At 38.4% G+C, this 13,804-nt stretch overlaps 3 protein-coding genes across 3 annotated transcripts; all 3 read right to left on the bottom strand.

Annotated features, from left to right (window-relative positions):
• Positions 1–3,277: 3,277 nt before the first annotated feature.
• On the bottom strand, positions 3,278–4,239 carry LOC125197199 ((-)-isopiperitenol/(-)-carveol dehydrogenase, mitochondrial-like). Its single transcript, XM_048095912.1, has one exon. It carries the CDS (start codon positions 4,235–4,237, stop codon positions 3,458–3,460), a length of 780 nt encoding a protein of 259 aa, XP_047951869.1. The 5' UTR covers positions 4,238–4,239; the 3' UTR covers positions 3,278–3,457.
• Positions 4,240–6,734: 2,495 nt separating this feature from the next.
• LOC125196884 ((+)-cis,cis-nepetalactol synthase NEPS3-like) lies at positions 6,735–8,002 on the bottom strand. Its single transcript, XM_048095543.1, has one exon. The coding sequence runs from the start codon at positions 7,917–7,919 to the stop codon at positions 7,125–7,127; it is 795 nt and encodes a 264-aa protein (XP_047951500.1). The 5' UTR covers positions 7,920–8,002; the 3' UTR covers positions 6,735–7,124.
• A 2,235-nt stretch (positions 8,003–10,237) lies between these two features.
• On the bottom strand, positions 10,238–11,226 carry LOC125196700 ((+)-cis,cis-nepetalactol synthase NEPS3-like). The gene has a single exon (XM_048095310.1). It carries the CDS (start codon positions 11,126–11,128, stop codon positions 10,325–10,327), a length of 804 nt encoding a protein of 267 aa, XP_047951267.1. The 5' UTR covers positions 11,129–11,226; the 3' UTR covers positions 10,238–10,324.
• Between the last annotated feature and the right edge of the window lie 2,578 nt (positions 11,227–13,804).

The raw sequence follows: 13,804 nt of genomic DNA on the forward strand, positions 1-13,804 counted from the left end.
CTCTTGCTTGCTAATTGCTACACTAGCCCCGTACACTTGCGGGTATCACTTTTGTTAAAATAAGTCGAGTCACTTGTCCTCAAGTATAAAGACAAGAAAAAGGAATAAAGTGAATTTCAACGCATGGTTATTTCATGACCGACCCTAAAGACACTTAAACACCTAGACCTAGACACACTACTGACATAAAAGGAAAAACAAACACTTTAAGAAAACAAAACACATAGGCATGAACTAGCTCAAACTTTTAAGCATCCGTCCCCACAAGCTTAAGGTCAATCAAATAGTCTACACACTCCAAATCCTCCTCTTCCCCTCGTCCACCTAGTCGGTTTGTCAGTTTTTCCAGATAGCCTATAGCCTTACCAGTTCTTGGATTCACTCGATCACTCATTTCTCACCAGGGATGTTAGGATCGATCCCTCTAAGTCATTTCCTGCCACTGATGCCTTGGGTTAGGAAAATTCCTCCTTCTAACCCCCTTCTTCCTTATATATATATTTTTCTTTTTTCCTAGACTTCGTGCAGTTTATACCTCCTCATTTTCCTAGACTTCGTCCAGCTTATACCTCAAAATTGAAGTGAAACGAGCTAAAAAGTAAACGCAAATGAGACCAGGGCTTACCCCGTTGTCTCTCTGAATCTGGACTTTCTTGAACGGTGAAGAGGCAGCTGCGTCGGAGGCCATTGCACGAACAGAAGCGGAGAGAATTGGAAGGGAGAATGTGGAAGGAGGAGTGGATTTGGTTCTGTAGAAGAGGGTTTTTGTAAGGAGTCTAGAACCTTGAGATATCATTGTCATGATTTAAAAAAAAATCAATTTCGGCAACAAGGATTTGTGTTTCATGTTTTAAAAAGGTAATTTATATTCCTATTTATTTATAATTATCTAAATTTTACTTTATTTACAAAAATGTTGGCCAATTTTTATTATGGAATGAAATCTATGAAATTAATAATATAAAAATCCGTGCTCTTAATCTGTACTCTTATTTAAGAGCGCGGATGTGAGTCCGGACCCACTTTTACTCCTTGTCCTTACATAAGAGCACAACACCCACATCCGTGCTCTTCTGCAAGGACAAGTTCAAGAGTCCACCATTCTATTATTCAATTTAAATACTTCAATTACTAAAAACATTTCTATAATTTAAAAATACATTAAAAATAAAAATTATATAATTAAAATCCTAAAAAATAAAAATTTCATAATTAAAATCCTAAAAAATAAAAATACATAATTAAAGACTAAAAAATACACACGTGGAAGACTAGTCCTCTATCCCCAATGTTCTTCGAAGACCCCGTATCATTGCAACATGTGAATCAAGTTGCTCGGGAGTCATCCGAGATGTATCAGCCATATTGAGTTGAGCCAAGAGGGGCCACAACGAATTGGTCGGGGGTGGAGGTGGCACAAAGGGAGCGGGAACGGGGGCGGATGGAGTCGGGGCGCGACGGCGGCTGGCCGTCGTCTTCTTCCTTCCTTGCAGCCGGCGGGAACTGCTCGGGCCAACGTCGGGGCTACCCAAGTTAGGCAAGCTGGGTGGCCACATCATCGGAGGCGTCGTCGGATAGGGCTACCGACCTCGACCGTTTGCTGGAGGAGCTGGAGGAGGATGCTACTACGCCACTCCTATACTTTGGATGAAGGCGCGACTCCTGCCAACAACTGAGGTACTTGAACGGTTTCAACTCCAAGCTTTGATAGGTCATCAAGGCGGCACTGATGATGTCGAGCTCGCTCTTGCCCCTCCCCACCGCCCGCTCTTCCTGTTGGTAATACCCTTGGAACTTACCGATTGCGTCGTTGGCTCTGATGATGCAATTGCGCACCATACTATCATTGCGATAGATGGTTCCCCCGACCCGGTTTCATTGTAAAGACGAGTGATGCACCACCAATACGTTTCCCCGGTTTGGTTCATGCCAACTTTTGGATCTTCAGAGACTGCCAAGTAGGCTTTGAACATCTGCATCATCTCATCCGGAGTGTACGGGGTGCGGGTACCACGAGTAGGAGGAGTAGGAGTAGGAATAGAAGTAGGAGTGGGAGCAGAGCTGCCGCTCCCTCCCGATCCGGATTCGGGTGCCCACCCGTATCGCCCATCGAGGGCATCTTGGGCGTCCACTGGGTAAGACCGGTAGCCACCCGGAACTTGAGAACCTTGGGTTTGAGGAGGAGCCGAAAATTGTGTTTCCAGACTATAGAATGGCTCGGAGCCGAACCTTCATGGTTCCAACCGCGGGAGCCTGAGGGGTGATCGCCGGAACCGCAATGTGTGGTGGGAATTTAGATGAGAGAATATGAGAAAAAAGACGAGAGATTAGATGAGATTGATGAGAAAATAGATGAGAGAATTTAAATGATAGAATAGATGAGAATTGTGTAGTGTTATGGGAATTTTTGTGTGTTTAAGTGGGGGTATTTATAGATGAAAATCTGAATTTTGGGGAAAAAAATTGAATTTTATTTTAAAATGTGTATAAAACGGTTATAATTTATTGGGAAGTGGGAAAATATTTTTTTATTTAAAAATGTTTTTTAATTAATTTCGATTTTTTTATAAAAAATAATAATAAAAAATTAATTTGCCAACGACTAAGCCGTTGGCCAATCAGGAGCTGCCACATATGGCTGCTCAGCAGTACGGACGTGCTCTTATTTAAGAGCAGCGCCGTACCGCTGGTACGGATGGACAACATGCATTGGTTGACGGTGAGGGTCCGTGCTGCTGCACGGACGGACAACATCCTCCTGCTGATGCTCTTATTAACAAGACCAACTTATCTATATTCAAATGGGTTAGGCTGATTTTAATCAGGCCCACTATCATTAAGTTACCACCTTGATTATATAGAGTGGCTCATTGAAATGGTTGAATCAGTTGAAAATTTCAGTAGACTTGCTAATGTAGTAAAATAATAATACCATTGTCCCATAATAATTGTCACTTTTATTTTGGGTACAGGTTTTATGAAATATAAAAAAAAGTTAGTTGGAAAAGTTATTATAACGTGAGACTCATTTTCTATATTGGTTTTATATATAATAAGAGTGAACTATATGGTACCTGATCTTTATTTTATATCATTTTTAATACTCAGTGACAAAAATAACCATAGGTACCAAACATGTGATTTTTTCGTTATCGAAGATACTTTTGGAAATTTCAATTTTTTTTCTTCCTTTCTTATTTTTTTTTCTTCATAGTTGAGTCATTTTTCTATTTCAGAAAGTTTCTTTATAGTTGAGTCATTTCTATATATGGTAAGATTTTGTTTCTATTTTAGGAAACATTTCATTTTTAATGAGACAATCTATAAAGGAAAACGTCTTATTTTAACGGGATGGAGAGAGTATTAGTTATCTTTGTTTCGACCCCACGATAACGAATTTCTGGATCCGCCATTGTAGATACCTTTTTTATTGGAATAACTAAGAGAGTACACATGTTTATTGGAAGGGCATGGCAATCATCCCAGCATCCACTCCCAAATCAACCCCGGTGACTAACGCCGCCTCATCTGAAGCAAGAAAGGCCACCGCTTCCGCCACACTCTCCCCCGTTATCGCCGCCTCTTTCAAGCTCGTGTAGGGCCCCACATGCTTCTCCACATCCGCCTGCGTCACCAGCCCATACTTCGCGGCGAGCGGTGTGATCACCAGCCCGGGCGACACGCTGTTCACCCGAATCCCGTGCCGGCCCAGCTGCAAGCTCGCCGACCGCATCAGCCCCAGCACCGCCCGCTTCGACATCACATAGTCAATCAAGTCCACCGTCGCCTTCTCCGCCACCACACTTGACATACAGACGATAGCCCCTCTCGTCCCCATCTCCACCATCTTACGCGCCGCGTGCTTCACACACACCGCCATGCCACGCGCGTTCACGCGCATCACGCGCTCGTATTCCGAAAAATCCAGCTCCAGGATGGTCTGAGGGGAGCCGCTGACGGTGCCGGCGTTGCTGAACATTACGTCGAGGCCGCCGTACGTCGTCGCCGTCCATTCGACCATGGCCGCGACCTGCTCCTCGTCCGTCACGTCGCACTGGACGTAGCTGCACCGCTCCAGCCCGATAGATTCCGCCACGGCGCGGCCCTTTTCGGCCTGGATGTCAGCGATCACCACCGCGCGCGCCCCGTGGTCAGCCAGGGCGCAGGCAGTGGTCTCGCCGATGCCGCCGGCGCCGCCGGTGACGATCACTACTTTGCCTTGAAGCTTTTTCTTCATCAATTTATAGAGTTATTAATTTCTATCAAATCAAATAGTGTGTGTAGGTTGGTGTAGTGGTAGTGGTAGTGGGGCTAATATATGATGCCAAAGGTCTTAGGTCGCAGTCCACTGTAATAAAATCTTTAAATTTCTGTTCATTTATTTTTCAATAAGAAAGAAAGAAACTTAAAATGTGCTTGAATTGTTTTTCTTATAATTGGCCCAACTTATCTAATCAAATAGGCAAAAGGTTTGGCAGATTTTAGTTAGAAGGCTGATGCTTGCCCACTATTTTTAAGTTACCACCTTTGATTATATAGAGTGGGTCATTAGTGTTGAATTAGTTGAAATTTTAGTTGATTTGCAAATATAAAATTAATAGGATAAGACCAAATATATATATAAATATATATATAAAGGTGTGTTAAAATGACTAACACCTTTTAAAAGATTTGACTATTTTAGTTAGAAGGCTTATGCTTGCCCACTATTTTTAAGTTACCACCTTTGATTAAATAGAGTGGGTCATTAAAGGGTTTGAATTAGTTGAAATTTTTAGTTGATTTGCAAATATAAAATTAAAAGGGTAGGACCAAATATATACATAGGGGTGCGTTAATATAGGGGTGCGTTAAAATGACACCTCTTAAAGTTACACTGTGACACCACGTAATCTGCAATATTATAAACGCTACACTGCAATACAGTGGCGGAGGTAGGATTTCGACTCTGGGGGGTCCAAATTACTACTCCTTCCGTTCGATAATAGTAGAATCATTTTGTCATTTTGGTACGTTCCATCATATCAGAGTCATTTCCCTTTTTAGTAAAAGTCAACATATTTCTTCTCATTTACTGTACTTTGTCTTACTTTATTCTTACTTTATCTCTCTATCTTTTTCATTTCCTACTTTATTCTTCCTTTATTTAACTCACTCAATACAATTTTTTTTTATTCTTTGTGACGGAAAGAAAGCATTCACTACTATGGAACAGAGGGAGTATTAACAATTGCAGAATAAGTAGTAATAAAATGCAAATTTATATATTGTACAAACTCAAAACTCCTCAACACAACTTTAACACTGTTTCAATACAATATCAACGCAGTGTAAAATTTCAAGATTTTTATGTCAACACAGTATCAACACAATATCAACACAACATCAATCATTGACTACCGTTGAAATTCTGTTGACATTTTCCTGTTGATGTTTTTTTGTGGTCTGTTGACATTTTTCAATAGTCCAAATCATAGTTTTGAATTTGTACAATATTTAGAGTTTTTATTTGATCACTTTTTAATTTTATCAGCAAGAGTCAACGGAATATATAAGTACTCGACTCTCATATATCTATAACAATATGAAAGACACTATTTTTTCTTATTATTGAATATTTATTAGTTTTGAGTATAATGTTAAAGAGTTGTGATCAATGTCGAACCAATTTTAAAAATCGAACTAGAGATCAAATCTAGGCCATTAGATCTAGTTTTTTTATGAGATGTGCTGCTATGAAAATTTTTTTCGACTTCATTATAAGCCCATTTTACTTCATTATATAGGTTTATAACTTCATTCTGTACTTCAAATGCTTCTACCATACTTCATTCCAATAATTTATTACATTATTCCATGTGTTTATTAAACCATATTAGCGCCATGTCGTTGGTGGTAGATATTGTAGAGAGAAAGAACGGCACGCAACGGCGAAACCACATTTAAGTACTGGAATGAAGTAAAAACCTACTGGAATGAAGTAAAAACCTACTAGAATGAAGTAATATATTCTGGAACGAAGTTAAATCTTCGTAGCATGTTAGTATGACTTATTTACCTTCGGATGAATTAAAATAGGCTCGTGATGAAGGCGAAAATAATTTATAAATTTATGTATCTTATCCATAAAAAACTAGATCTAAAAGCCCTAATTTGATAGGGTTCGGTGGTTCGGTCTTTAAGAGTGGATTTGTGGATAATAGGACTCTGATGTTAAATATTTAAAAATTTTGGGTAAATCTAGATATTTGTAGTAAATGTCATGAAATAATTTGATTAAAAATATTTATGAGTCGTGGGGTATTTGAACGATTTCTTAAACATCATCAATCAGTTAGCCAATATATATATTCCCAATATTAACAAATCATCTATTAAGTCATTGATCCATTTACGTTCCTATATATAGTCTGTTCTTTACTAATTAGCATTAAATCAGCATCCCAAATATATATGATCATGATTGTAATCGATTAACCAATTTATTATGATATATTTTTATATAATTTGTAATTAATTGTTTCATATTTATTACTCCCTCCGTCCGCGAATAGGAGTCTCATTTTTCCATTTTGGTCCGTCCGCAAATAGGAGTCCCGGTTCATATATGCCATAAATGGTAAAAAGGCCCCACATCCCACCAACTCATTCTACTCACATATCATTTAAAACTAATATATACAAGTGAGACCCATATTCCACTAACTTTCTTCCACCCACTTTTCTTAACATTTATTAAAACCCGTACCGGAATGGAGTGGGACTCCTATTCGCGGACAGAGGGAGTATATAACATTTTTTAATGTAATTTTCGTATAACGATATTGTTCACATAATCTAAATACATGGTTTGAAAACATCTTTGTTCGTGCATATCACAGGTGTAATGCTAGTTTTATTATAGATTTGATACTCCCTCCGTCCCATTGAAGATGACCCACTTTCCTTTTTTATTTGTCTCAATCAAGATGACTCATTACTTAAAATGGAAAACCCTTTATCTCTACTTTATTCCCTCTCTTTTACTTTACTCTCTCCACTTAACACACAAAATAAAGTTGCATAAAATCCCGTGCCGCCCAAGGAAGGGGTCATCTTCCTTGGGACGGAGGGAGGGAGTACATTTATTCAAGGAATGGCGTGGCAATTATCCCACCATCCACCGCCAAATCAACTCCGGTGACCAATGCGCCCTCATCTGAAGCTAGAAACGCCACCGTCTCGGCCACGTGCTCGGCCGTGAGCGTTTCCCCTTTCAAGCTCATGTAGGGCCCAATGTACTTCTCCATATCCTCCCACGCATACCCCAGCTCCTCGACGAGTGGCGTGTACACCATCCCGGGCGACACGCTGTTCACCCGAATCCCGTGCCGGCCCAGCTGCAAGCTCGCCGACCGCATCAGCCCCAGCACCGCCCGCTTCGACATCATATAGTCCGTCTTGTCCACCGTCGCCTTCTCAGCCCCCGCACTTGACATACACACGATAGCCCCTCTCGTCCCCAATTCCACCATCTTACGCGCCGCGTGCTTCACACACACCGCCATGCTACGCGCGTTCACCCGCATCACGCGGTCGTACTCCGAAAAATCCAAATCCAGGATGGTCTGAGGGAGTCTGGTGGTGGTGCCGGCGTTGCTGAACATTACGTCGAGGCCGCCGTAGGTCGTCGCCGTCCATTCGACCATGGCCTCGACCTGCTCCTCGTCCGTTACGTCGCACTGGACGTAGCTGCACCGCTCCAGCCCGATGGATTCCGCCACGGCGCGGCCCTTTTCGGCCTGGATGTCGGCGATCACCACCGCGCGCGCCCCGTGGTCTGCCAGGGCGCGGGCGGTGGTCTCGCCGATGCCGCTGGCGCCGCCGGTTACAATGGCTACTTTGCCTTGAAGCTTTTTCTTCATCAAATTGTTTGACATATTTGTGATCTAGAGATTAGGGTTGATGATGCTACTAATCCACGGATATAGTATGTCTTATATAGGGAAAGAAAGATGGATATAGTAATATTAAAAAAGTGCTTGAATTGTTTTTCTTATAACAAAGTCCAACTTATACTCCCACCATTTTATAGAACTAGGCTAATGGATAATGATACAAATTTTAATAGGAGTAATAGATAAGTAAAAAAGAAAAAGTAGCTGAAATAATGTACTCCTACTTCAGTTGATAGTGGAATTCATAAGTGATATTTCATCCATTTCATAAATATAAGGACACTTTTCTTTTTCGTCCCTTCCATAAAATTATCCCATTTCTATTTAAGAAAAGTTCTCCCAAATTCATTACATATATAAATTAATTTATTTACAACTTATACCTTTAAGACAGACCCACCATTACACTAATAATAATATGAGTCTCACTATCCACTAACATTATTTTAACTACCCTTCTCTTTATCTCTCTTACTTTACAAATTATGCATCAATTCCCGTGTCATCTCTCTTACTTTACCAATTATGCATTAATTCCCGTGTCATCCCAAACATATATCTATAACTATATAAAAGACGAATTTTTCCCTTAATATTGAATATTTATTAGTTTTGGTTATGAAGTTAAAATATTTAATTATTTTGGGTAAATCTAGATGTTTGTAGCAACTGTCGTGAACATTTATGTGTAATAAATATCATGAAATAATTTAATTACAAATATTCATGAGTCGTGGGGTATTTAAAGAATTCCTTAATCATCATCAATCAATTAGCCAATATATATATTCCCAATATTAACAAATAATCTATTAGTCATTAATCTATATACGTTCCTATTTATTATATTGTTCCTAATTTCATTTAATCAATACATTATCTAAATCATATGTTTTGAAAATTTAAATAGCTTAGCTGGTTGGCATCACGTTTTAAAATAGACTGAGAATTTATTCTTTATTTGTTTATTTCAAATAAGCGAAAACTATACGTCGTTCTCACGTTAAAATAATTACTCATTTGCACTAATTAAATTATGTTTTTATTGAAAAAATATTTAATTATTTTTATTGTTTGGTTCGAGTTCGACCTCATAATATTCAGTTGGTGGATCCGCCATTGTTTTGATGCGTAACCGAAAATGAAGAAAAGAACCGTTTTTCTTGGATGAATGTTATACTTTATAGAGTTAGTAATTTCTATCAAATCAAATAGCGTGTGTATGTTGGTGTAGTGGTAGTGGGGCTAATATATGATGCCAAAGGTCTTACTTTTCATTCCACTATAATAAAATTTTTAAATTTATGTTCATTTATTTTTCAATCTGAAAGAAATAAACTTAAAAATGTGCTTGAATTGTTTTTCTTATAATTGGCCCAACTTATCTAATCAAATAGGCAAAAGGTTTGGCAGATTTTAGTTAGAAGGCTGATGCTTGCCCACTATTGCTTGCCCACTATTTTTAAGTTACCACCTTCGATTATATAGAGTGGGTTATTAAAGTGGTTGAATTAGTTGAAATTTTAGTTGATTTGCAAATATAAAATTAATAGGATAAGACCAAATATATATATAAATATATATATGGTTTGGCAGATTTTAGTTAAGGCTGATGCTTGCCCACTATTTTTAAGTTACCACCTTTGATTATATAGAGTGGGTCATTAGTGTTGTATTAGTTGAAATTTTTAGTTGATTTGCAAATATAAAATTAATAGGGTAAGAACAAATATACATACATGGATGGATGCGTTAAAATGACAACATCTCTTAAAGTGACAATGTGACACCACGTAGCCTGCAATATTATAAACGCTACACTACAATCTATATATTGCTGTCTAGTGTATATATTGCAGACGGGCAAAAATTGCAGTCTAGCGCATTGGATATCGCAGACCGAGAAAATTTACCCTTGAGCGTTTTTTGTGATTGCCACATGGTAACTGATTATTCGTCCACGTGTACAAATGATTGACTAGGAATGGTGGTATGATGTCACTTTAAGAGGTGTTGTCATTCTATCACAAACCTATACATATCCTATTAATATATGTACTATGTTTTATTTTGGTTTTTCGGTTTTTTTATATTAATTTCGGTTTTTTCGGTTTAGTTCGGTTTTCGGTTTTTCGAGTTCGGTTCGGTTTGGATTTTGAACTAAATTCGATTTTTCGGTTTAGGCAAAAAATCGAACCGAAACCCGAATATAGTTCGTCTCGCTAAAGAACTGATAAAGAAAATCCGAAAAAGAATTTATTACGCTTGACTCTAAAAAAAAAAGAAAATATAACAATTCAAGAAAAGAAAATCCAACTTTATTCAACATAAGGTAGTTGAGCTTCTTTATAGGAATTAAAGATTTGATACATTTATTCAAACACAGATTAGTTTGACTCAAGGAATGGCATGGCAATGATCCCACCATCCACCTTCAAATCAACTCCGGTGACAAGCGCCGCCTCATCCGAAGCCAGAAACGCCACCGCGTCCGCCACGTTCTCCGTGGCGATCGTCGCCCCTTTCAAGCTCGTGTAGGGCGCGACATGTTTCCCCACATCCGCCGCCGTCACCATCCCATCGTTTGCAACAAGCGGCGTGAACACCGCCCCGGACGACACGCTGTTCACCCGTATCCCGTGCTTCCCGAGCTGCAAGCTCGCGCTCCGCATCAGCCCCAGCACCGCCGCCTTCGACATCACATAGTCCGTCACGTTCATCGACGCCTTATCCGCCGTCGCACTTGACATACAGACGATAGCCCCTCTCGTTCCCAATTCCACCATCTTACGCGCCGCCTGCTTCACGCACACCGCCATGCCACGCGCGTTCACGCGCATCACGCGCTCGTATTCCGAAAAATCCAGCTCCAGGATGGTCTGAAGGGAGCCGGCCAAGATGCCGGCGTTGCTGAACATTACATCGAGGCCGCCGTACGTCGTCGCCGTCCATTCGACCATGGCCGCGACTTGTTCCTCGTCCGCCACGTCGCACTGGACGTAGCTGCAGTGCTGCAGGCCGATGGATTCGGCCACAGCGCGGCCCCTTTCGGGTTGGATATCGGCGATCACCACCGCGCGCGCCCCGTGATCGGCCAGGACGCGGGCGGTGGTCTCGCCGATGCCGCTTGCGCCGCCGGTTACAATTGCTACTTTTCCTTGAAGCTTTTTCTTCATCAAATTGTTAGACATATTTGGGATTTATAGATTAGGGTTTATGATGCGTTACTAAGCAAAGGATCGATGTGATTATATAGATAAAAAGGATGGATACTTCCCCCCACCCACAAAATTTATCAAATAGAAATGAGTTAAAAGTTAGTAGAATGTATGTTATATAGCTCATGCTTTTATATAGTTTTATAATAAAATACGGTACTTCCTTTGTCCTGGAAAGTTGGTCACATTTTTTATTTCCGTCCGTCCCACAAAATTTGTAACATTTTACTTTTATAATAATATACAGTACTTTCCTTTATATTTGTTAAAACTCGTACTCGGTCAAGTGTGATAAAGTTTATGGGATAGGAGGAGTATATGGTAGGGAAAATGACTTAGCAGAACGCTAGGATCATTGATAAAATCATAAAATAGTAAAAGTGAAATGTGATAAACTTTTTGAGACATGTGGAAATAGAAATACTCACCGTCCTACAAGAATATGTATTTTCTAAATTTAGAAACTTTTTTTCCTCTATTGAGATGTGAACACTTTAATTATTTTTTCTATCTGCTTCATATCAAACTAAATAGGGAGGCATCATATATTCTAACCCTAAGCTCTATTTATTTTCATTAAAGTTGGCAAAGAATTTAGTACTCTGTAGATTTTAATTAATTACAGTACTGGAGCACCTCCACTCTATAGTGGTCATTAAAGTCCAGTTGAATCTATCTATCCATCTATACATTATATACATACATATATACATAAAAAGTGAGTTTTGACTTTAATTTGAATATTTATAAATTTTAGGCATGAATTTAAATATTTAATAATTTGGGGAAGATTTTCAATAATTTAGATATTAGGTTGATTTGTAACGTGTATCATTAAGCGATTTTTGGCCATTAAATTTCAAATGTTAAATGTGGCCGTTAAATTTTCAAATAACTGAATAACGTTGATTTTGACTGGACATTAAAAATATAGATAAATTATGCACCTGCCATTAGGCCCATTACATTAATGTGATTAAGGGTGCATAGGGGAGAATGTAATGGGTTAACGAATTATAATATTCTCTTACTAAGGAATGTTGTATGATTGTATCAACAAATTAGCATAGAGTTACATTATCAATTAAGAAATTAATGCCCATCATTCTTTTTTTACAGTTACTTTTTTTCTATCATGAATTTTTAAAGAGAATAGAAAAAAAATTAAAATATTAAATTCATCATAAAGAAAAAACGTGTGTTCCTATATAGTTTCCACCCGCCAATAAATTTTCAAATTAATTATTCAGTTTTTTAAGCTTATTATTCATATTTTGAATTGGAGAAGTTAAACCTATCTCATGGTTATTTTTTTCACCTATAAATATGACATTTTGATCCACGCATTCCTACTTAACTTACAATAGTCAAGTTTGATATTTTTCTTCGTACCATAGGAAGAAATGTTAACATCATAGAACTATTTCACACATTGCTCATTGATCTGTAGCCTTCCACAATTTATTCGGTTATCAAAGTTCGTTGCATTCAAGTTTATGAAGCTACCGATCATGTAGGCGCAAAACCAATGTCCTCAGTTTATACTGTATTTTTTATTATTGTGTGTATGTCGTTTAGTAATCAAGCAACTTTTCTGTGAAGTACACGAGAGGTTTGATGCAATACTTAAAAGTGATTTTTTGTACAATTTCAAGTTTATCATTTGTTGCATTTTCGTTGCGGGTGTGTGTTTTTTTTCCTCTCGACGACAAATTATATTAAAGAATGAGGTAGATGGGCATGATGTGGACGAAGGCCGATGATGTGGCCATATTTCTGTGTAGCAACACTACCGGCATACTCCTGTCCAATTTGCATATCTAGGTTTAGTCTTTTTCAATATTAATATTGTTATTAGTTCTATCATGCTCATAGAAAGTAAATCCTAAACATGAATACTACAGTTAAGGGTTACCGATTTGATTATCCAAAGAATCGACGATTGCTTGCGCCTTCTCCACGATGATCATCAATACTAAACCACAGATCTTCTCTCTGGTTCCCGAACTGTACTCCAATATCAGTGTGGGCTGATCTTACTAGAATACTAGGACTTAAATAAAGAACACAGAAGAAATCCTTTTTGGAATAGGACTGAAATTCGAAATCTCCTACAGCTGGGAGTTTCGAAATTTTCAAAAATTTTGAGAAAATAAAATTGTGATTATTCTGTCTCCTTTATTCTCCTATTTATATTAAGTTCCTTTTGGGCCCAGACAGGGATCTATGGAAGGTTTTGGATATAGGCTCGCCCAATTAGCTTTTTACTAATTAAATTGAACCCACAATTTAATACAAGTTTATATTGGAATATTACGAGCAGCCACTACAGAAGTAATATTGAACTCTCCCCATCCAAATCCGAAATTACAAGTAATCCGGATTTCCACTTTTATTATTGATTTCCCGCGCTTAAGATATAAATGTCCATTAATTAATTAATGTCTGCTATGGACTTAATTAATTAATATCTTATTAATTCCAAGAGTGGACTTAGCAAGAATCATTTATTTATTATTCATAGAGTAATAGAACTCCAACTAGCCAGTTTTCCGAATAATAAAACCTTGTTTGAGCTCCTCTTGAGGACATTATCAAACGAGACTCACCTCGCGCACGTTTCAACATAATAGTAATCCTAGCACCGCT

The sequence above is a fragment of the Salvia hispanica genome, chromosome 6 (assembly GCF_023119035.1).
Source record: "Salvia hispanica cultivar TCC Black 2014 chromosome 6, UniMelb_Shisp_WGS_1.0, whole genome shotgun sequence".
In the NCBI taxonomy this organism is placed as follows: Eukaryota; Viridiplantae; Streptophyta; class Magnoliopsida; order Lamiales; family Lamiaceae; genus Salvia; species Salvia hispanica.

Coding starts and splice junctions, on each gene's coding strand:
- LOC125197199 (XM_048095912.1), bottom strand. CDS start 4,237: ATGAAGAAAAAGCTTCAAGGCAAAGTAGTGATCGTCACCGGCGGCGCC.
- LOC125196884 (XM_048095543.1), bottom strand. CDS start 7,919: ATGTCAAACAATTTGATGAAGAAAAAGCTTCAAGGCAAAGTAGCCATT.
- LOC125196700 (XM_048095310.1), bottom strand. CDS start 11,128: ATGTCTAACAATTTGATGAAGAAAAAGCTTCAAGGAAAAGTAGCAATT.